The following is a 24,008-nucleotide window of genomic DNA, read 5'->3' as shown; positions in this document are numbered from 1 at the left end:
CAATAGGTCCAAGATGCTGAATTGCTTTCTCTTCTCTCTTCAAGCTTTGTTTTCTGTTTCGATGTGCTTGGAATGCCCTTTCCCTGATCCCATACTCCCAAGAGAGACATGGAGAGAGAGCGAGAGTGGGTACTGGAGATGGATGTGCGTTAGAACACTTATGTGGAAGGACACCCCCTGAAACTGCTCATGGGAATCCCTATGGAATGGGGTTTCAGGGAGGCGTTAAGGAGTGGTATTGTAGGATGTACTTTTTGCTGTCCTATAATGCTGAGAATTTTTTTATTATGAGTATGCTTAACTTAATCTTATGTTTTTCACCATGTTTCCCATCCTCACCTTCAGAGATACTGATTTAATAGGGAAGCATCCAGGATTCTGATCTTCCACAGCCTCCCACCTCCACTTAATCAGGTTTTGGAATCATGGTTGAAATGATTATTTCCAGTATAAGGCAACTGACACCTTTGAGAAGAACCCCAACTCTAATATACAATAATTTTTTTATTATTTCCTTTTATTTTATAGTAGCTTAATTCCACTACCAATACACATACTCAATCTCTACTATGCTTGAATTATATGGAAGAATTATAATAGCCTTGACAGCCATCTAAATAGCCACATTTGAATAAAGGGCCTAAATAATCATTGTAAAGCATGTGTTTGCACAGTAAGTTTCATAAACCATTTTAAAATTAAGGCAAACAAGAAAAAAAATCTATAAATACAAATATCAGGGTTTCTTAAATGGTAAATTGTTTTTTTAAATGTTAAATCTTAACACTAACTTGAATACCATTTGATTGGCTCTCAAAACAATGGATATTCAAAAGCATAAAACAGGAAGTTGTTACAAATAGCAGCTTTGGTATAACATATACCTATCTCCTACATGTTTTCAAGTTTTTGACTTTGGAAAAATATAAACACGTAACTTTTTATAATTAACTTTTGAAAATATCAATAATACCTTAAAATTCAGACATTAGAGCATCTATTTCTTTAAACTTGTTAGTTATATTTTCAATACATTCTCCAGCTTTTAATTTCATCCCATCAATTACAAGACAGTCTTCTTCATAGTGGTTTTCAAATGGACCGCCTGCAGGAACTTCAGGGCTGCATTCAGATAACTGTAAAAATAACCATACAATTCATCAGAACGATATCAAATTTACTGGAACACCGGCTTAATTATTTGAACCAAATGTAAAGTAGTCAGTAACTCCACAAGCCACAGCAGTTACCCAAAGTGTTCTGTTATGCTGGTGGTCAAATAATGATCCCCATGTAGAGTATAATGTACAAGAAATGTATTCATATAAGAATAACTTATTATTCAGGTCGTATTTCTTTCCCCCAACATTATACATTTTTAGGTTTAATATTACGTGTTGGAAAAACATGATCAGTTTCATTCTATGACTTTTCTATATTTATTTATTTTTATAATTATTATTATAGGGAATACAGCTTAAAACTGTTTGAGTCACACCTTCTATGCCTATCTTCTCCTAAGCCTCTGCATGACTTACAAATAGCGATAGCTTGATCTAGCTCGGTGGGAAGAGACACGAGTAAAAACAGTGCAGATATACATAAACACATACAAGATTTATAACTTCAAGATTCATTAAAGGTAGAGATAACTTCCATGAAATTAAGAAAAAAAAATACATGTAATTTATACAAGTATTTTCATGTAACATCAAAAACTGTACCTTTTAATACAAATAATTATTCAGCAAACTCTGTTTTATTTGTATATGGCTTATCTAATTTGTGAATTATTCTGGAAGATTTTATAAAAATCTGATATTAATTTCCTCTTCTTGCTTACAAAGTTGGGGCATGAAAACCAGTGTTAATATTAGCTAAGGAAGAGCATAATTAGGAAGGTGACTCTACTGAGGAAAATATTCTCATAAAACATTTCAATGACAAATAGAAACGAATTTTGATTATCCATGTGTGTATGCTTTCTTTTTTATGTTGTCACTCTTGCTCATTGGTATAAATGCTTGAGAGTTATCAACCTCAAACCTGATACATGAAATGAAGAATGAAAATACCATCAAATTTACAACTTTGAAAATAGCTTAACCAAATCTGCTCAGAGAATAAACATGCTTAGCACCTTAAAATTATCAGGTGGCTCTTTTTGGTGTGTTAGCTTATAAGAGGCCACTTTCTCCTACAAATAAAACACAGCTCCAGCGTTAAGCAGTGTTAACTTTGGAAGCCATATTAATTTTCCCTATTAACTTGAATGAATGAATGAATAAATGAATGAAAGAAAGAAGAAAGAAAGAAAGAAAGAAAGAAAGAAAGAAAGAAAGAAAGAAAGAAAGAAAGAAGGAAAAAAAAGAAACCCTTGTGGTGATCACTTCTTTTCTTTTAAACTGAAAATTGTCCCAGCTTTGATAGTTGGTTTCATTGCTATTCTTCTCATTTAAAAGTGAACAAGGCCCTAAATATACAGAACCTGGTGTGAATGCCAGACTTACAAAGTTCAGTGTGGAGAATGGCTTATGAACCAGTCTGCAGGAGGCACTCACCTGCCTGCCAGCAAGTTAAGATGGTTAATTTTTATAATTCTTAAGTGGCTTTTGAAAGCATAAAATATTACAAGAATCTAAAACAAAAAGCAAGCTCCTGCCTGGTGATATATTAAAACTATGTATTTTACCTTAAGGAATAAAAATCCAAAGTAATTTTCTGTTCTATCAAGTTACTAGTTATAATGGTAAAATAGAAGCCAATTCTGTGGCTGTAAAAGCTCCAGGACATCTCTATAAAAAATCAACCTGGCTGTATTTTTGAGAAGAGAAACTGCAAACACTGAAAACGTGTTGCACAAAACCATATGGTGCTCAAAGAAAGCACACATTTGCTGGAAAAGACTAATTGTATATTAATTATATGTCTATAACATATATGTTGCTAATCTACAGATCCTGTTTGACAAAAGGTAAGATCTATAGAAAGAAAAAAAAAATTTTTTTTTTCAAAAAGGAACTCTAATTGGAAAAATGGCATTCACAACGGTACAAATTCAGGCACAAGTTGATATTGCTGGTGCTACTTAAGAAAACTATGGTTTTCAATGTGGTAAGAGTTTTTAGCATTAATTTTATTTCCTTTTGGTGTATTGCTGTCTTTAACTGTAAATCTTGTATATTTTGATTTCCAACTCGATAAAGGAGGTGTTTACGAATCATCTTTATTCTTGTTGAAGTTCTGAATGAAATCATGCAATTGGGCAGTCTGCCAAAGTGGGTAAACAACCTTGTCCACGTATAAATCCACCTTTTCCAGCATCTGAGAAGAGACAGACTCGGGAATGGGCAGTTGCTCAACAGGGGAATGTGGGAAAAGAGAGGAAGTAAGGAAGTCTCAGCACTTACTCTCTCCAGGGACTGCCATTGCCAATTCTCATCTGTAATAACAGCTAACCTTGGGTGTCAGTTACTATGCAAAGTACTTTTCCCGGTTTGCCTTATTTAACCCACAAAGAAATCCTCTTGGGCAAGTGATAAGCAACTGTGCCAAATTACACAAGTCCTCCCTGGCAGGACTGGGCTTAGGACATTGGTATTATATTCCAGAGTAAGAACTCCCAACCAACTCCCAACTCCCAACTTCCAAGTCCAGTGTTCTCTGGACTCCAGGCACAGCATATATCTGAATGAATGAATGAGAGAATGAATGAAACCTTAAGGATACATGACTTCTTGCTGCCATTTTTCTTCCTATCTGGAGAACAGCTGTACTGCCTTGAAGAAGTGTCTGCCTTATGACTTATTTTTCTCATACCTACCACACTGCTGCTCTGTATTAATGACCTAGGCTTGTACCCTCATTTTATTTGCACAAACATGGAGCTGATTTGCTGGGAAGTTTGGTAATTTATGTTATCACATATAAGAACTGAATAAAGTAAGCATGCATGGCCTTTCTCAGTCCAACATAGCTAGCCAAAAGGAAAAAAAAAAAGACAAATCTAGTTATGAATGGTGAAAAGTATTCCAATGAAAAATTCTACCTCCAGTGTGTTAATAATGAGGTTTGTCCCTACAGAAGTTGTCTCTGTGCATGAACCAGGCAGGGCAGATTTCCTAGCAAGCTGCTCTTATCCAGCCTCCTCTCCTGACTGTGAAATTGGCAGCGGTAGGCAGTTCTCTCTACGGTGGCACCCGACCGACTACTGTGAGCTCCTTCCACTCTTTCTTCATCCCAACCTCAAAGATCCAAAAAACAAAGGGCTCCTCCACACTCACAGATTTTTTTTTCAAAAACTGATAGTTGTATTCTGACCTTTCAACAGGTTACGAGTTTATTCACTTCAGGATAATCAAGGGCTCAAATTTCAGAAGGGAAAAATGTTTTTCATATAACTAAAATGTACAGCCAGGAACAATTTCTGCCATTGACAGAATCTGGACTTGCTATTTAGGCCTGATAATGATTACCGGTGCTACCTTTTCTCCTGTATTCACTTCTTCTCCACGCTCCTCTTCAGACTCATCAGGCGCTCCTGTGGGCTCTAGTGCCTGCTGTAGCATTTGCTCCAGCTCTTTTAGTAAAACTTCTGTCTCAGAGACAACTAAAAATCATCATTAATATAATAGAAAAAATGCTACATTTTAATTAATTCAATCTAATCCATAATCTTAACCAACTCAAAAGAGAAAATCTAAATGTTACAAGACAAAAAACAAATATTTTGTATAGTTCTCACATATGGGCTCTGCTTAATGCAAAATAATTAAGGATTTCCAGGTGAATATTTTCCAATTATTCCTGTCAAAATGTAGGTGATATTCTTGCTATGTGTAGATCATAAAAAGCTCACTAGAAGTGTCTTGTTTTGCTTTTTTTTTTAAATCAGGGCCAAACTAAATTGTTTTTTATAAACCAGAGGTCAGCAAACTTTTCCCATGAATGGACACAGAGTAAATATTGCAGGCTTTGTGGTCTCTGTCACAACGACTTCATTCTGCTGCTATAGTGCAGGCCATACACGTGTACCTAAATAAATGAGAGTGACTATGTTCCGATAAAACCTTATTTACAAAAACTAGTGGCCTGTGGGCCAGTTTGCCATGCCTACAATAAACTATTAAAACTACTGTTTAAAAGGAGAGACGATGTAATTAAGTGGTCAGGCTAAACAGAGGCTAGTCTACTCCTAATCCGAATACCAACACATCTTAATTGCCTAATATATGTATTATATATATGTGTGTGTATATATATATATATTTAAATACCACACTTACAAAATTTGTGTGTGTGTGTGTGTGTGTGTGTGTACTACTGTGACATGAATTCACTGAATTTGCGGACATAAAATAATATCCCCACAAAAGAAATTAACTCCTATTAAATAACTCTATAGACTCAACTACTGATTAATAACATGCAGTTGGATTCCTGACTTAAATAAAATAAACATTTTTGTTTCATATAGACTTGTTGAAGTAAAAATCAAGGAAAGGAAGCCACATGTGGCCTGCTGTCCTGCACAACAGACAGATGGAGCATCTGAGAAGTCGTTCCAAAGGCAACACGATTCAAAGCGAAAGGCCATGAATACACACCCCATTATTTTCCACTCGGGTGACAAAAACTGGACATAGTACCCTCTATTATCCACCATTCTTTGGCAGGACACCAAAAATCCCACTACGTAGGACATCTAAAAGTTCATGGAATACGAAAACAGACCCACGCAGGACATATGCTTTGGAGCTAACCTATTATCAGTGAATATGCAAGCAGGGCATTCTCAGCACTAACATTCAGTTTTAATCTAATTGTTGAACATATTTAAAATTCTTCTAACTAATCATGTTTAGCAGGATTGCATATGTATATGCATCCCTTTATGTGTGTGTGTGTGAACACACACACACACACACAGAAGTATCCTTGTAAACTAAGCATATTTAAAGGTAAAAACCAGAGATTATTAATGTGAAAAGTCTTATGCACTGTTTCCTCCAGTTCAAAAGAATCCATGTTTTATTAGAATCTTCTTTGTTGGTAATTTCCTCTTATCTAGTACTCGTAAGAAAGAAAGTTTAAAATTCTGCTAGAATGTTATTAAATAATAGTGTCAAAGTCATGGGAGGTTATGAAATAGAAAATTTTCCCTTTGTTGGTTGTCACTACAGTATTAAAAAACAATTTTTAGTTAACATTTTTCACATCACAGTTTTGTCTACAAAAATAATTTTTCTGTCAGTACTTATCACTTGCCCCAAGTACTTTTTTATTCAGTCAACAAGTATCAATTATGTGCCTACAAAGGGCGAGGGACTCAAGAGCAGGCATTGACCAACGAGCCTTCCTGGCCATCATCTCTTCCTAGCCAATCTCAGGTTTTCTCTATGGAAGACTTCTTTCCAAACAGTTTGAAAGTAGCTTTCTGATAAGCCATTTGCACACCTTAGAATCAGTTCCTATGTTTAAAGCCAAAACAAAAACTGTAGCTGACATGTTAGTTGTGTCCACATAGATATGTGTTCTGTGGTAATTGGTAAAGCGTAAGAACACAGAGTTTTAATTATTGCATTCTAAAACAGTGCTATTCAAAATTTGATAGGCATAAGAATCACTGGGAGAATTTACTAAAAAAATACATGAATGCAACCCATGTTTACCGAATCAGGATTTTCTAGAGGAATGTACATTTTTATTGAAGCTATTTTGTTTAACGAATTGACTTCTCTTTATGATAGATTTCTTACTAGTAACCTGTTACTGAACAGACAACTACTTGTGGTTATCTTCAGACTGATTCTCCAGTCCCACTTACAGATGTTGTGTTTTCCTACTTTATATTCTGAGTCTATGGAAATTGATACTGACATTTAATGCACCGTTGAGAAGATGAATTTTGAGCTATGCTGTAAAGGAAAAATGGACACAAACATCTTTATATTTCTAAGGCTAGGCTAAAATACAATCAATTTATGATAATGAATGTCATTGCCAAATGGCATTGTAGGCTCTCTGTTTTCAAGTGATCTGGAAAAATATGTACACTGCCTTCTGCTCAAAGGGTAGACAAAGTAATGGATGACTTCATAAATCAACTAGGGTTCATAACACCAACTTGATTGATGTCAAATTCTGCTTCCAGAGCAATGGGAGGTTTGCTTTTCTAAATAGGTATTTCTATATTGTAAACTGACAGAATTCAAAAATAATTCTCAAGAAATAGCAGTTACCGTAATGTACAAACTAGGTTATCAAAATTGGCCAATGATATCCTCCAAAGATAGAGGCAGAATGAATGCCTTTGCTGATTGCATGACCAATCATCTTCTATCAATACTGATTATCCTGTGGTTTCCCTGACTTGTTTCAATTTGCTGTTTAGAGTAAAGTGGTAGCATTACAGTTATTCCATCACTCAGAAAAAGTTTTTTTTAAAAAGGTAAGAAAAATGTATCTCTTATACTGAAGTCCATACCTGGATTTTAAAAATGAATTTTTATAAAATAATCTGTGTAGTTTTTCCATTCCTGATAAGAAATAGCTTACTGTTTGTCTCTTAAATAAATCAGTCACTATTTTAAAAGCCTTCAAGGTATACTTATGGGGTTTTCTCCAATCTGTATTTTTCTACTAAATGTTTAAAGAAGCTGTTTATTTCCTTATATACCCCAAAGCTGGTATTGAAAAATATCATCTGAAATAAATTTGCAGGGTCATTTCAATATTGAAATTTTGAAAGCATTCTTACAGAAGGAGGCTGAGGAGGAGGAAAAAGTACTTGGTTTTGTTTTGTTATTAAATAACCACAAACACTCCTCTTGTGTGCTTACAATTTAAATGTAGAGATGAGTACAAGTTAGAATGTAATGAAGAAGAGAGCACCATTCCTGGAGACACAAACAGAAATAGGAGGCAAGGAGCTTTCTAGGAAAGGGGCATGTGGGCCAACCCCACCTTTTACCCTAGAGGCTAAAGCTGACTCCAAACCAAGAGTAGGTGGGCAAAGTTTGTCCTGAGCAGCAAAAAATCACCTGTCTCCCTGTCCCCCTTCTACCTCCCAGCCCCAGCCCCTAAGGTCTTCATGCTCCCCTGGGGCTCACCCCATGATCCAGACCTTTCCTAGATTAACCATCTTTTTCCATGCTTATCTATCTCAGGTGGCTGATGAACACATCCTTTGCTAATTTGATAATGAGTGTCATAGATTATCGGTTGGTCTGGGGTAATCTGCCAATCTTTTTTTAAACTTTTATAGACTGTTTACTACCCAAGAATAAAGGAGGTATTTTCTAACAAAAAACAATGATACAACAAAACAAATGACTAAAACCAAAAGACCAAAAGAAATCAAAACCAATTCATTAAGGGGGATACAAAGGGCAATAATGAGATTTTAAAAGTGCCTAGGTCAACTACCAGTACTGTGCCCAACCCCCTTGTATTTCGCTTTAAGTTTCCTGATACTCAAAGCAACTAAGGAAACAGCTGCACACTTTGATTAATTTTAAGAAGATATGTGACAAGAGCACCTGGGTGGCTCAGTCGGTTAAGCCTCCGACTTACGCTCAGGTCGTTATCTTACGGCTCCTGGATTCAAGCCCTGCACTGGGCTCTGTGCTGACAGCTCAGAGCCTGGAGCCTACTTTGGATTCTGTCTCCCTCTCTCTCTGTCCCTCCCTCACTCATACTCTGTCTCTCTCTCTAAAAATAAATAAACATTAAAAAAAGGAAGATAGTGACTGAGAAAAACCATATAACCTCTTAAGTGCCTTAGTTTCCCCATTGATAAAATGGGGGATATAATAATATCTAACTGTTTATCTTATATAGATAGCTCTTGTGAGGGCTAAATACACTAATATATTCACAGTGTTTAGAACAGTGAAGACACAGAGTAATTGATACAGGTGTTGGTATTATAGATGAATTTTCTTGTCCCTAAACACTGAAAAAAAAGAGTTATAGGGACAATACAAATATAGTACATAATATTCCTGGTGCTAATTTTCCCCAAAACATAGATATGCTCCACAAGTAGTTATTTCTTAGATTAAAACTATATAGCCATGGGCTACAGTTTAAAATATTTAATGATTTCTATTAATTTTCTATTAATTTCTATTCAATTTTTTCTATTAATTTCCAGAAATTCTCTCCTTGTTGGATAAGAGGGCTTCTACTGCATGTCTTTATTACAGATGAAGCAACTGATACTTGGACAGGTAAAGTAGCACTTAGTTAGCTCTCCTCCTGATCTCTAACTAAAGGACAGAGAAAAGAAATGGGTAGAGCTTAAAAATTAGAAAGGAACAGCAAATCTGGGTAGTAGGCTCCTGGGAGACTCTAGCACTTGGGAGTGTAAGGAAAGTGGCTCCAAAAAGTGGGGCAGACATTCAAGAAGAAGACGGTAGAATTTTCACTTGATCAAGGACTGATCCTACCTCAGGCTAAGAAGAAAAGGAGTGATATCAGAGACTTAGATCAAGGGATCCATGGAAATATGAGTAGGGGTAAAAAAACTGAGGAGGGTTAATTTACTGAAGAAGAACCACTCTTTCCAGAAGTAGTCAGCTCTTGCAAAGAACACAGTAAACTAGATATTTCTGTTTTTTAGTTGTTCAAAATGTGAAGAAAGAGTAAGACACAGATCAGGTTCACAGTCTGAACAATTAACTACTGAGACTTGAGAGCCATTCAGAATGTGAGACTCCTAAAAGGGTATCAGTGGATATCCATGGAGATGTATTCACCCATTTACACAGAAGAGTGATTTCCAGTCAATGGAGTCATGGCTGTGATGTCCTGGGGTTTCTTCCAAGGTAGCCCATTTGAGTCAGAGGGGGAAAGGATCCCAGCATTGGAGCCCTCAGCTGCAGTGCCAAGGTCTCCTAGTGGGAACTCAGTCCAGGGATGAGCAGACTTTTGCCTTTCCACAGCAATATCTGAACTAATCATGGGAGGCAAAGGGACAACTTGGCCAAGAAAAGGCACCTGAGTTAGCAGGAAAGCAGCAGCGGAATACATTTAAGAAGAGATAGAAACAACAGAATTTTGTGGTGGTTTAGGACAGGAACAAAAGGATTTTTAAAAAAATAACCACTCTGTCCTTCTTCTGACTGCTTTCCTTTCTTTTGATAAGACTAAAAATGAATGGCTGATTTAGCCATTTGAAAGGCAGTGCCATAGGACCTGGGGGTGGCCACAAAGGAGAGGGAATATGGTGCGGGTAGCTTCTTGGGGTTTAATGGGCTTTGAAACCTCTTTGCGTGGCTGCCAAAGTTCTATCTCGCAAATAAGCATTTGCCTACTTTTCAAGACTAACAAAAATGAAGGAAGAGTAAAGTGGTTTTGAAAACTTAAACTTTCTCCCCACATTCACCCTACTGTGTTCTAATACCAATGGCAATTAATTCAGCTGGAAGCCCCAAGCTGCTGCTTTTCTTCTTTCTCTCCCATTGGCACCTCTAGGCCCCCAATAATTTTGGAATCGGGAGGTCTGAATTTTAATGTATTGATGTAGGTATTTCCTCCCACAACTGCTGGTGCTTTATTTTTAAAAGAAATTAAATACATGACAGAGCCAAATTTAATGAAAGAGAATAGAAACCCAAAGACAACCCAAATACCTAGTATGAAAATTAATACCAAAATGACTCACTAAGAGTTCTCTTATATGTATATATGTACAACATTTTTTTTCTTCAAAGAACGGCAACTACATTCGGTAGAATTAGAGGTATAAGAACCAGAAGCAGGACAGGCCTTCACATACCCACATTTTCCTTTGACATGGCATCATCTGAACAAACATTTTCGAAAGAGTATTTTAAAATAGGTTTCCTAGAAAAAGGATTTGACAGAATCAGTTTCAAAAGATTAATCACATATATTTAAATGGCCATTTATGTATATTCATTGATCATTGTAAATTATGAATGTATTTCTTTATCTTGAGGTAATTTTCCTTGGTTTTTTTAATACAGTAAGGCAGCATGATGCAGTGAATAACCAAAGGGGAATAATATTGATCTGAGCCCTCACTAGGTGAAAAGCACTAATGATCTACCAAGCACCTTACATAGGCTTTTTATGTAATTCTCGCCCCGAAAACCTACTAAGTAATTGCTGCTCTCATTTTATAAAGAAACTGAGGCTCTGCAAAATTGAGAAATTTGACAATGTAGGAAATGGTTGAACATGACAGGGCTAAATTCTTTCAGACTGCAAAATCCATGCTTTTTCCACTACCTGTGTCACTGATTTAGAGTTAGAAAACATTTGTTCAAATGTATTTTCTCTAACCATAAGATCTTGAGAAAGCCACTTAATTTCTCTAAGTCATAAAGTTTTCATCTTTTAAATAGAGATGATTATAACATACCCCCTACCTATTTGATGAGGTTACTGTGAAATATAACTAAGATAAGGCAGTAAGTCTTTTTTAAAAAAAAGGTAATTACTCATCCTCTGAAAAAGGACAAAGAATAAGAGGAGGACTATCATATCAGAGCCAGTATTTGTCTTTGAGCAGGACTACTCTTAATACAGCAATAATTATCATTCATCAAAAAAATAAACTGTATGGTTGGTTCAGTGATAAACACTAAAACTTGTCATTGGTGGCTTATCAATTCATTATAAAGGCCTGTTTCTGGTTTGCACTATTTTAAACTAAACACCTGCTTCTCATATGGTTGCTCACATGATATTAATCTTATACTGTTCTGGTTCAACATATTTATATAAACATAAAGCTTTCTCCATACTTCTAAGACTATTACTTATCACCTTAATTCTTTTAGAAAATGTTAATGCGTCCCTAGAGAAAAAGAATCAAGAATCAGGGGTAAATGTCATAATAATTAAATCTATTACATACACTTCAATTTCATCACAATACTTTTCAATTAAAAAAAAACCCATACCTTATCCTTCTTCTAAATTTTGGTTTCTTTTTGCCAGTAGTGTTTCTGGAAACTTGCATCTATAAAATAACAACAAAAGGATGAATTAGTTCAAATGAGACTAGATGAGTTCAGTAAGATAATGAGTCCAAATGGCCCAAGTAATTTAGTCCAGAAGAAAAACTCTGACCTGTAGGTCTCAACCACACCTATAACTCTAAGTCAACCACCTCATAGTCACTACAATTACACCAATCTTCTCAACTTCCAGGAATGGTAGACTAATCCAATATGAATTCCCATCTCCCATATCTATTTCCCTTCCTCACTTCACAGACACATAATAATACAAAGTAAAACAATCTTTACATTTTTATACATACATGACCTTTAAAAAAGAAAGAACTATTCAGATGCCAGAAACATGTGGAATGCAAAACTATAGATAGGAACTGACATGGTGAAGGCCTACCAAAAGTGTATACCAGGATAGGGCCAAAGGGCTTGGGATTTTAATGTATAAGCAAAGATGAGATGAAGGATGTGGAGAAATTGGAACCTCCCTACATTGTTGAAGGGAAGGTGAAATGGTGGAGCCACCCTGGAATATAACTTGATAGTTCTTCAAGATGCTAAATGTAGAATTGCTATGTGATTCAGCAATTCCATTCCTAGGTGTGTACCCAAAAGAAACAAAACTATTATGTCCATACAAGAAAATGTATATAAATGTTCACAACATAATTATTCATAATAGTCAAAAAGTAGAAACAACTATCAATGGAGAGATGATATGTGATCTATCCATACAATGGAGTATTATTTAACCTTTAAAAACAATGACTAATTATACTGAAAAATACTAAACATGGGTGAATCTTGAAACCATTTTGCTCAGCGAAAAGTGAAAAAAGTCAGAACCAAAGACCACATGTTGTAGGATTCCATTTATCCAAAATGTCCATAAATAGGCAAATCCATAGAGACAGAGAAAGATTAGTAGTTTCCAGGGACTAGGAAAAGGTGGGAAATGGGCAGTGACTGCCAATGGGTATGAGGTTTTCTTTGAGGGTGATGAAAAAATGTTCTAAAATTATAAAGTGGTCTTGGTTGCAAAACTGTGATTATACTAAAAACCGCTGAATTGTATACTTAAAAAGAGTGACTAAATTACATCTCAATAAAGGTATAATTTTTTCAAAAACTTGGTGACATGGAAAAATGGAAAGTAAAGAGATAGAATATATCAATGACTAGCAAAAGGAACCCAATGTAGCAATATTACTGTTAGAAGAAAGCATAATCAGAGATAAAAAAAAAAAAAGCTATTACCTAATGCAAAAAGAAACAATCCACCTAGAAAGTATAACAGTTCTGACCTGTCTATACATAAAATCTTAGCCTTAAAATACATAAAGCAAAACAGAAAAGAATTACAAGTAGAAACTGATAAATTTACAGTTAAAATGGGATATTTTTATTTACTTCCCATAAAAAACTTATAAAGCAAAAAAATTAGCAAAGAAACAGGAGAATTCAACAGTACAAATAATAAGTTGAATCTAATAAACACATATAGAAACTGGCACTGAATAATTAAAGAATACATATTGTTTTCAAGCTTGAAACATTTACAAATTTGACCACCTCCTAGGTCACAAAGGAAGCCTCAAAAATAGTAACCGCTGTTTTAGAGCCATATTCACTGACTAAAATACATTAAGAAATCAAACCCCAAAAGATAAGTGAATAAAATTTGTAATCAATTCATAGATGCAGAAGAATTTATACTGTCCCATAAACCTTTCTGTGATAAGAGTTATGATCTATGTCATTTAGGTCAGAGTTCTTGTCTCATATTTTAGTTACTGGTATATGTGACTTAGCTTCTCACTTGGTAGTACATTTGTCTCCATGCCATACCCTGCATGCCATAGGTGCAGGTAAAGTGTTCGTGGAACAAATGAATGAGTAAGTGTTCAGACAGAGATACAATAAACACAAATATCACAAGGAGAATACAGTGTCAGTGTTCCCGTCCATTCTGAACTGTCCTGTTTGTCGATTTAGGCTTTTAAGGAATTCGTACGATTCACCCTCATTTCCTAAGACAGAACCTCAATGCCACTTTCACCTCTATGTTTGTTACCTTCTTTTATTTGTCTTTTCACTTTTACCTGCTAAAGTGAGCAGTGTCTCAGCCCATTTTGTCTAAATCTTTCATAGTTACACTGATCTTAATTTTACTGATCTTGAATTAAGTATCCACACTGCAAGGGTGGGATTTTTTTTTTCTAACATACTAAATGTTTAGCAGCTAGCAGAGTGCCATTCATATTGCTATGTTCAAACGCATTAACTATAATGAGATGAAGGTTGAATTTAATAACTCTCAAAACATTATTAAATAGCTTAAATACCTTAATAATCATTCAAGGGAAGTTTGTAAAAAAAACACTCAGGGAATTCATATTATTATGATGCCAAAAAAATAGGTGTTTTTTTGTGATCTTCAACCTCAAGTTAGTATTCAAATATTTTTTCCACCATTTGTTTTATATATATATGAAAGTAAATAAGGTAAAAAGGTATATGGAACTAGATTGTCTAAATCATTGATCTACATCTCTATAAAGACAATGTACAGCTATTATTTTTAACTCATTATTAAGGATCAGCTTAAATTATGTGCATATTTGAGTTTAAAGTGAAAGCGTTGCTACAAGGGGAAATAAGATTAAGGTAACAAAGTACAAACTATTTCATAGGTATTAATAGAAAGAAATACTGTTAAATAGCTACCATAAATCAGGAAGATTTCTGTTAGAGATAATAAATTCCTTCCCACTTTGTTAAATATTCCACAGCAGCCAAAATGAACTAATCAGTATCACCAAATGTCCTGTGCTTTCCTGCTCCAGGGCTTTGATAAAATATGACGTGATGGAGAAGAACACTAGATTTGGAATGACAGGATCATGATTTGAATTTAATCCCTGGTACTTATTACCTGTATCACTTTTGGTAAGTTACTGACCACTGGAATATCTAGCAAGAGCCTGGTATGAAGTCAACACTTAACAAATATTTTCCAACTAAATGGCTATTCTGCATTTCAGGATATTTTACAACTACTGCTTAAATAAATAAGTAAGTAAGTAAGTAAGTAAGTAAATAAATAAATAAATAAATAAATAAATAAATAAATAACTACCTCAGAGCATTTAGGGGTAAGATGAAATTAAATACCATGCCAGAAAGTATCTAACAGTACTCAACAATTAGTCTACGTTTGATCATTGTTTGTTTAACCTATTAGACTACTCCACTGGATTAGTGTCAGAATTCTATCCTTTTTCCTTAAAGCATATGACAAATGGAACTTATTAGCACTTTGGTATGGTTGGACTTATGGTCCATTCGTTCCCCAAGGTTGCCATAACAAATTACCATGAACTTGGTAAAGCATCAGAAATTGATTTTGTTATAGGGCTGTAGGATAGAAGTATGTCTCTTATGGACAGACTCTTGTGTGTGTGTGTTTGAAAAAAAATGTTTATTTATTTTGAGAGAGAGAGAGAGAGAGAGAGAGAGAGAGAGAGAGAGAATGAGGAGGGGAGGGGCAGAGAGAGATAGAGAATCCCAAGCAAGCTCCACACTGTCAGCACAGAGCCCAATATGGAGTTTGATCCCACAAATCAGGAGATCATGACTTGAACTGAAATCAAAGGTCAGATGCATAACTGACTGAGCCACCCAGGTGCCCCTGGACAGACCCTTAAGGACAATTTCATTGGGTTAGGATCCACCTAATTCAGGATGATTTCATATAAAAATCCTTACCTTAATTACATCTGCAATGATCCTTATTCCAAATAAGGTCACATTCTGAGGTTCCTGGTACTTTTGGGGGCTGCTATTCACCCACAAGTAGATACTATAATCTTTATCTATTCCACCCCTTCCACTTCTCTTCCTGTGTTACACTGCTGATTCTCCTATGTCGTCGAGCCCCAGGCTATTCAGAGTCAGGACCACCATGTGAGAATCAGCAACAACTGAGAGTTTGTTAGACATGCAGGTTCTTATGTCCATCCTAGGCCTACTGTGGGGTCCAGAAATCCATATTTAAATAAGCTATTCAGAAGACTTGTATGCAAACTGGAGTTTTTCAGCCATTAGTCTATCTAGCCCACACCCATCCATACAAATATGTTATATATTGTCATTGATTATAAGGAAACCAAAGCAAGTATTAATTATTTTCTTGTTAGATCTAAAAAAAACAAGAGACATACATAAAGAGGGCAAATGCCATTTGCTGCGAAAAAACGTGTGTGTGTGTGTGTGTGTGTGTACATATATATAATGATAATTAGGATTACTGGCTTGAATTACAAGTGATAGAAGTGCCTCTAATTGCCAAGATCAAATAATCCATAGGAATTGTGTTTACATCAGATTTATATAATCTTCATCAAGTGACTTGACATTGTCCATTTCCTTAAATCACTATTCATCTAAATGAAAATCATTTTATTTTTAAGAAGAACAAGTTTGTTCGCTGTGTTAAATCTGAGGACATAAAATTTTGATTCAGCATTTTATGCTCATAGAAGACATAAATATGTTTTGTAACCTTCCATTGAGAATAATTATCAGTCAATGATCACTAAAGAGATGCTTACTTTGACAGAATTTCCAAACATGAATCTGTGCCTTGAATAATGTACACAAACTCCTTGTCAAAAGTTATCATATAGAAGGAAATGCCAATATTCTCATTTCCCTTTGGAAAATCTACTGGGAAAGTATGCTTGGAATAAGGATGAAAACCAGTTTTATGCAGCATTGTAAGTGGTGGTTATTACTTAATCTGAGTATCTGGAGAGTACAAATAATAAAGTTAAGTCTTCGGACCTAGATAATGATTGTTTTTCAATCTTCTTTGAAAAGGGGAAAGTTAAATAATCATTTTCTGGCTCTATTTTAAACACGATTTTAATAGAATACAAATCTAGTGCTTCTTACATAAATGTCAGTCAATTACCATATGCTCCAGTCCAGTCACTCTCACTAGAGTTCAGTATTCCTGCAAGATTTGGACAATATCAGAGATCAGTCCTCGGCAATACGATTTATAAATATCTTGCTGTCCCCTGCACTATCTTTAGCCATGTCTAAGTTCTCACTAAAGTACTGAGGATTTCTCTGCTTTGAGGGGCTTAGCAGAGAAAACACTGGAGTGTGTACTCAAGCAGTGAGCTGAGACACAGGAGAATATTTTCCCTAAAAATAGAAGTTGACCACTAGACCACCTTAAATAGAAGGCATGAAAGACTTTCTATTAACACCTCCCAATCCTGGCTGAGGATACAAGTAACAGCATACTTCAAGAAACTCTATGACTAGCTACTTCACTGACAATTTTTAAAGTCTTGGACTTAATTTTTTTAATAGTTTTTTACTATCTATAGCGGGGATATAACACACAGATTCACTATGGTTTTTAAAAAAATAGGAAAGATTTCAATTATATCTATAAAGAGATTAAGAATACTAAAAGCCAATAAAAACAGGGTGTCTAGAGACTCAAAGACCCCCATGAAAACAGCACTTATGTCACAGTTGTTTATCTGATTAAATGGTACCAGTAAATTAGATTATTTCATCTCTATTTTGATATTCTAAGAATCCAAGTCAGTTGCAAACAATTCCTATTTGCACATAGTTTTTCCTAAAGCAAGAGGAATGTTAGGATAACATAGAGTCTCTAAGGAAGACTTCCCAGAATTGACATACAGGCCTACCTTGAAGATATTATAGGTTCAGTTCTAGACCACCGCAACAAAGTGAATATTGCAATAAAGTGAGTCAAATTAATTTTTTTGGTTTCCCAGTGCATATAAAAATTATATTTACACTATACTGTAGTCTATTAAGCATACAAGAACATTATGCCTATGAAAACAATGTACATACCTTAATTAAAATACACTTTAGGGACACCTGGGTGTCTCTTAAGCACCCGACTTGGTTTTGGATAATGATCTGACAGTTCATGAGCGAGTCCCACACAGGGGTCTGCGCTGACAGGGTGGAGACTTCTTGGGATTCTCTCTCTCCCTCTCTCTCTGCCCCTCTTCCACTTGCATGTGCACATGCATGCTACCCCCTCTCAAAATAAATAAATAAACATTAAAAAAACACTTTATTGCTAAAAAATGCTAGTCATCATCTGACTTTTCAGTGAAACCTAGTCTTTTTCCTGGTGGAGGGTCTTGCCTCAAGGTGGACGGCTGCAGACTGATCACAGGAGTGACTGTTGAAGGCTGAGATGGCTGTGGCAATTTCTTAAAATAAGGCAACAGTGAAGTTTGCCACATCAATTGACTCTTCCTTTCACAAACAATTTCTCTGTAGTATGTGATGCTGTTTGACAGCATTTTACCCATAACGGAACTTTCAAAATTGTGGTCAATCCTCTCAAACCCTGCCACTGCTTTATCAGCTACGTTTATGTACTATTCTAAATCCTTTGTCATCATTTCAACAATCTTCACAGCATCTATGCCAGGAGTAGATTCCATCTCAAGAAACCAGTTTCTCTGCTCATCCATAACAAGCAACTCCTCAATTGTTCAAGTTTTATCATGAGATGACAGCAATTCAGTCCCATCTTCAGGCTCCACTTCTAATTCTAGTTCTTTTGCTATTTCCACTATATCTGTAGTGACTTTCCCCAGTGAGGTCTTGAATAACTCAGTGTCACCCATGAGGATTATAATCAACTTCTTCCAAACTCCTGTTAATGTTGATATTTTGACCTCTTCCCATAAATCACAAATGTTCTTAATGACATTTAGAATGGTAAATCTTTCCCAAAAGGTTTTCAATTTACTTTGCCCAGATCCATCAGAGGAATCACCCTCTATGGCAACGATAGCCTTTTGAAATGCATATCTTAAATAATAAGACTTGAAAGTTGAAATTACTCCTTGACCCATGGGCTACAGAACGGATGTTGAATTAGCAGGCATGAAATCAACATTACTGTCATCGTACATCTCCATTATAGCTCTTGGGTGACTATATTCATTGTCAATGAGCAGTAATATTTTAAAAGGAATCATTTTTTCTGAGCAGTAGGTCTCAACAGTGGGCTTCAAATATTCAGTAAAACATATTGTAAATAGATGTGCTGTCATCCAGGCTTTGTTGTTCCATTTATAGAGCACAGGCAGAGCAGATAATTTAGCATAATTCTTAAGGGCCCTAGAATTTTTAGACTGGTAAGTGAACATTGGCTTCAACTGAAAGCCACCAGGTACAATAGCCCCTAAGAAGAGAGTCAGCCTACACTTTGAAGGTTTGAAGCTAGGCACTGACCTCTCTCCAGCTATGAAAGTCCTAGATGGCATCTTCTTCCACTATATATAAGGCTATTTCATCTATAGCGAAAATCAGTTGCTTAATGGAGCCGCCTTCATAAATTATGCTAGCTAGATCTTTTAGATAACTTGCTATGGCTTCTACATCAGCACTTACTGCTTTACCTTGCAATTTTATGTTATAAAGATACCTTCTTTCCTTCAACCTTATGAACCAATCTCTGCTAGTTTCAACTGTTTCCTCTATAGCTTCCTCACCTCTCCAGCCTTTGTAGAATTGAAGACAGGGCCTGGATTAGGCTTTGGCTTAAGGGAATGTTATGATTGGTTTGATCTTCTATCCAGAGCATTAAACTTTCTACATATCAGCAATAAGACTGTTTTATTTTCTTATCATTCATGTGTTCATTAGAGTAGCATTTTTGATTTCCTTCAAAAACTCTTCCTTTGCATTCACAACTTGGCTGTTTGGTATAAGAGGCCAAACCTTCGGCCTGTCTCAGCTTTTGACAGGCCTTTCTCATTAAGCTGAATCATTTGTAGCTTTGGATTTAAGGTGAGAGACATGTAATTCTACCTTTCACTTGACCACTGAGAGGCCACGATAGGGCTATTAACTGGCTTAATTTCAATACTGTGCGTTTCAGGGAATAGGGAGACCCAAGGACAGGGATGGTAGACAAAGAGGGTAATGGATGGTCATTGGAGCAGTCAGAACGCGTTTACCAATTAAGTTTCCGTCTTACGAAGGCATGATTTCTGACACCCCAAAACAATTACAATAGTAACATCAAAGGTCACTGAACACAGATCAGTGTCACAAATATAATAATAATGAAAAAGTTTAAATATTGCAAGGATTACCGAAATGTGACACAGAGATAGGCAGAGAACAAATGCTGTTGGCAAATTGGCGCCAATAGACTTACTCAATGCAAGGTTGCCACAAATCTTCAATTTGTTAAAAAAACACGTCTGTGATGTGCAATAGAAAAAAGTGCAATGAAATGAGGTATGCCTGCATTTCAATTAAATGCTAAAAAAGCTGATGCGTGAGAGCATCCAATGGTTATAGTACCCATATTACACCTTTGTTCTGGATAAAAGAATGAACATTGAGAGCTTCATTATCTCTTTCTTTGCTCCATCAGCTTGAGTGGTAAAGATAACCAGTCTGATTCTTTGACCCACGGACACTGTCAAATCTTCTGAGCCTTTATCCTCAGCATTGTGCAAAAGAAGATGATCTCTCTTCTATGTTGGAATACATAGACTCTACACAAGAGCATAATTTAAAAAAAATATTCTTTAAGAAATTTTGTCTAGATCCAAGTCTTTAAATCAACTCTCTGAGGATTTCAGAAGTTGAAATGGAAGACATTCTTGCACTTACATTCATGGGAGGGCATGGAGGATATATCTCCCTTTAATCTGTATGACTATGTATGTCCCCACTATGTAGGGGGCATACAGATTTAAGATGTGTGCCTAATATATGTATTTCATGATACAGCAAATTATTTTGGGATCAAAGTGAAGGTATTAAATACACAAGCAAAAAGAAAGATAAATATCATTTCAAAGTCATTATAATTTTAAGGGATTAAAAGGTAATAATTTATAGGTCTTCAAGAAGGCAAGAGGGTTGCATTGTCTAATATAAATGAAAAGTTGGAAGGCTTGTTGGAAGAAGCCAAATGTTTATAAATTTGAAATTACAGATGAATTCTAATACGTTATGAGTAAATTCTCCTAATTTTCACTGACATTTTATTTTTTCCAATGATAACTCTTTCCCTTTGCAAATAGAAAAACAGTAGTTATTACTATTAGGCATAGAAAGATCATTTAATATCTAGTGCAATACCTACAGTCTATAAAATACAAACTCATTATTCAAATTCCTATTATACCTTAAATCAATAACCACTCTCTATTTATTACTAACATTGTTTTTGGTTTTAATGGAATGGGATAAGGAAGGTGATGGTGGATGAGACATATTCCAAGTCTTAGAAGAAAAACAGATTCATCTTGTATATAGGTTGATGTTGGAGACATGACCGATGGGTCTCTGAATCAGAAAGAAAAGATAATACTTGTAATGAATATAATCAGCAAAATTAGTGGAAGAAAGCTGCATAACATAACCTTTAGTTCCAAATAACAGAAAGGACAATACCTAGAAACTTCCATGTGATAACCAGGACTCAACATGAAGAGATTTTTGTTCTTAACAAAAGAGCAATCACATTTTGTAGAATTATCTCTATTGCCTTCTGGCTCAACATTAAAATATGGAGTAGAAAACAAAGAGAGTAATAGTTGAAAAGTTTTGAATTTTTTTAAGTATGTAAGAACTCAAGTTCCAAGTGAATTAATATTTTGAGTGAATGTTTAAATGGGTATTATGTATACAGAAGCAAAAACTATTCTGTTCAACACTTCTATTATTTTAGTGTCAACATTCAAAAATGATACTTTTTGTTTGTTTTCAGTAATTGGGACAAAAACAATTCTTAAAAGAGAGAAAATTATTGATAAACATAAATTTCTGTTTACCAAGTACCACATCTGCATAACAAACCTTGAATTTTCTCAGATAATCACTGCACTGGAAAAATTACTGGTTTAAGAAGGCATCACCAATATTCCTCTCCACTTGCACCTTCTACAGCACCCCTGAGAACTACAACCCCAACAACAACAGGCAGCCCAACAGCCCTGAGATGGTAAAGATGCCTTGAATAGCCAGCTGCTAGCCAACACATCTTCCACAGCAAGCAAGCCCCATGAACTTGGAGAATAGCATGCATGACCTTCACACTAGGACACTGTTGCTTCATCTCCAGGGAAGATAAGGCACATTTCCCCCCTATCCCCCAACTCCCACTGACCATCTTATTAGGATGACAAGGAGACAAATTTGGCTAAAGTCAGATCTATGGACTGAAAGTCAAAGCAAAGAAAGAGTTAGGCAAATATTTAAGTCCCAAAGTAAACTTTGTTCAAAAATTTAAGGAGCAAATATAATCATTCACACCAGAAAACAGGTACTCTGAGTCAAGGGATCTTTGTTTGCTCTCATAAGTGGTATATAAAAACCTCTGGGGAGCGTCTGGGTGGCTCAGTTCTTTGAGGGTCCAACTCTTGATTTTGGCTCAGGTCATGATCCTAGGGTCATGGGATTGAGCCCCACATCGAGATGGGTGTGGATGCCTGCTTAGGATCCTCTCTCCCTCCCTCTCCCTCTTTCTCTCTCTCAGTCTCTCCCTCCCTCCCTCCCTCCCTCCTTCCCTCCCTCCCCCTCTGCCACTCTCCCTAACTGGTGCACTCTCTCTTGCTCTCAAATTAAAAAAAAAAAAAAAAGTTCTGGATATCCAAGATCAATCCATTTTCTAATTTTAGTATTTTACTGCTAATAGTTACCTATAGAACTTCCATAGATTGTAATTCAAGATAAAGTGGGAAATCTTACAAACTAATTAAGCATTTTAGTTATTAATTTACTAAACAGTATCTTGTTAAAAACCAGGGGCACCTGGCTGGCTCAATCGGGGGACCATAAAACTCTTGATTTCAGAGTTGTGACTTTGAGTCCCATGTTGGGAATAGAGATTACTTAAAAATAAAAATCTTAAAAAAAAAAAATCACTTCCCTGGAAGTCTATTTCACAACACTGCTTTACAGTGGTACAGGATAATTGAAATTAGTATAAAAAGATGATTTAAAGTGATAAATGGATGATTTTCTACATTAATATATATTTATATGTATTTGAAAAATGCAAATGCACAACAAAATAGTAAAATTACATTTTAAAATTTAGATTAGGAAATGTTTTGGGGTGATAAAAATATATTCCTCTTTTTTAAAAAATATATTGATTTTGGGAGGGAGCGCAGGCAGGGGAGGGGCAGAGAGAGGGGGACAGAGGATAGAAGTGGGCTCTGCAAGGACAGCAGGGAGCTGGATGTGGGGCTTGAGCTCACAAACCGGGAGGTCATGACCTGAGCCGGAAGTCTGACCCTCAGTAGACTGAGCCACCCAGGTGCCCCTATATTCTCTATTTTGATCAGGGATAGTAGTTACAGGATTGTATACACTTAAAAACTCATGAAACTCTACACTTAAGATCTTCCATTGTGTTTAAATTTTACCTCAATCAAAAATTAAATTCAGAAAAATGTAAGTCAAATGAAGAAAACTGTAGTAACTAACAATATAGAAAATGGCAAAATGGTGATAGAATACCTGAATGATTCAAGTTTGGGGAACACTGGCCTGTCTATGGAAAGGTGAACGACACCCACAAAGAATCCAAAAGGAAACCAAATGAGTTTTGAATTCTGACTGTGACTCTTCCCAAGGGGTTCTTCTGCTTACTATTCTTTTCAGAGATTTCTCTCTGCCTGGGGCTAGAAGCCAGCAGTAAGGATCTATTATAATATTTATCTTTGGGGAAAGATGCATATAAAGCTAGTGAATCAAGTGAGTTGCAGTACATGAATTCCATATTAACAGCAAGCTTATTAATTAACACAAATATTTAGACATCTAGTCATAAAATATAAGCAACTTATACTGAAACTGGGCTAATGAAAATTTCCTGCTTTAGTATAAAGAATTTTTGCAATAATTTTAGGGGAAAATATTTTTTTCATCAGAAAATATAATAGCCTGATTTCCTCATACAGAAAT

General features: G+C 35.6%; 1 protein-coding gene across 1 annotated transcript in view; it reads right to left on the bottom strand.

Moving 5' to 3' along the window:
- Positions 1-491: 491 nt before the first annotated feature.
- ZCWPW2 (zinc finger CW-type and PWWP domain containing 2) overlaps positions 492-24,008 on the bottom strand; it is an 84,915-nt gene continuing 61,398 nt past the window's right edge. Inside the window, 4 exon segments of the mRNA XM_043595581.1 lie at positions 492-1,136; positions 4,485-4,609; positions 10,784-10,851; positions 11,937-11,995. Of these exon segments, the coding sequence (XP_043451516.1) occupies positions 975-1,136; positions 4,485-4,609; positions 10,784-10,851; positions 11,937-11,995 (414 nt within the window). The 3' untranslated portion in view covers positions 492-974.

The sequence above is a fragment of the Prionailurus bengalensis genome, chromosome C2 (genome assembly GCF_016509475.1).
Source record: "Prionailurus bengalensis isolate Pbe53 chromosome C2, Fcat_Pben_1.1_paternal_pri, whole genome shotgun sequence".
NCBI classification, from domain to species: domain Eukaryota; kingdom Metazoa; phylum Chordata; class Mammalia; order Carnivora; family Felidae; genus Prionailurus; species Prionailurus bengalensis.
The sequence above is the reverse complement of the archived record's forward strand: the minus strand, read 5'-3'. Positions and strand labels throughout refer to the sequence as shown.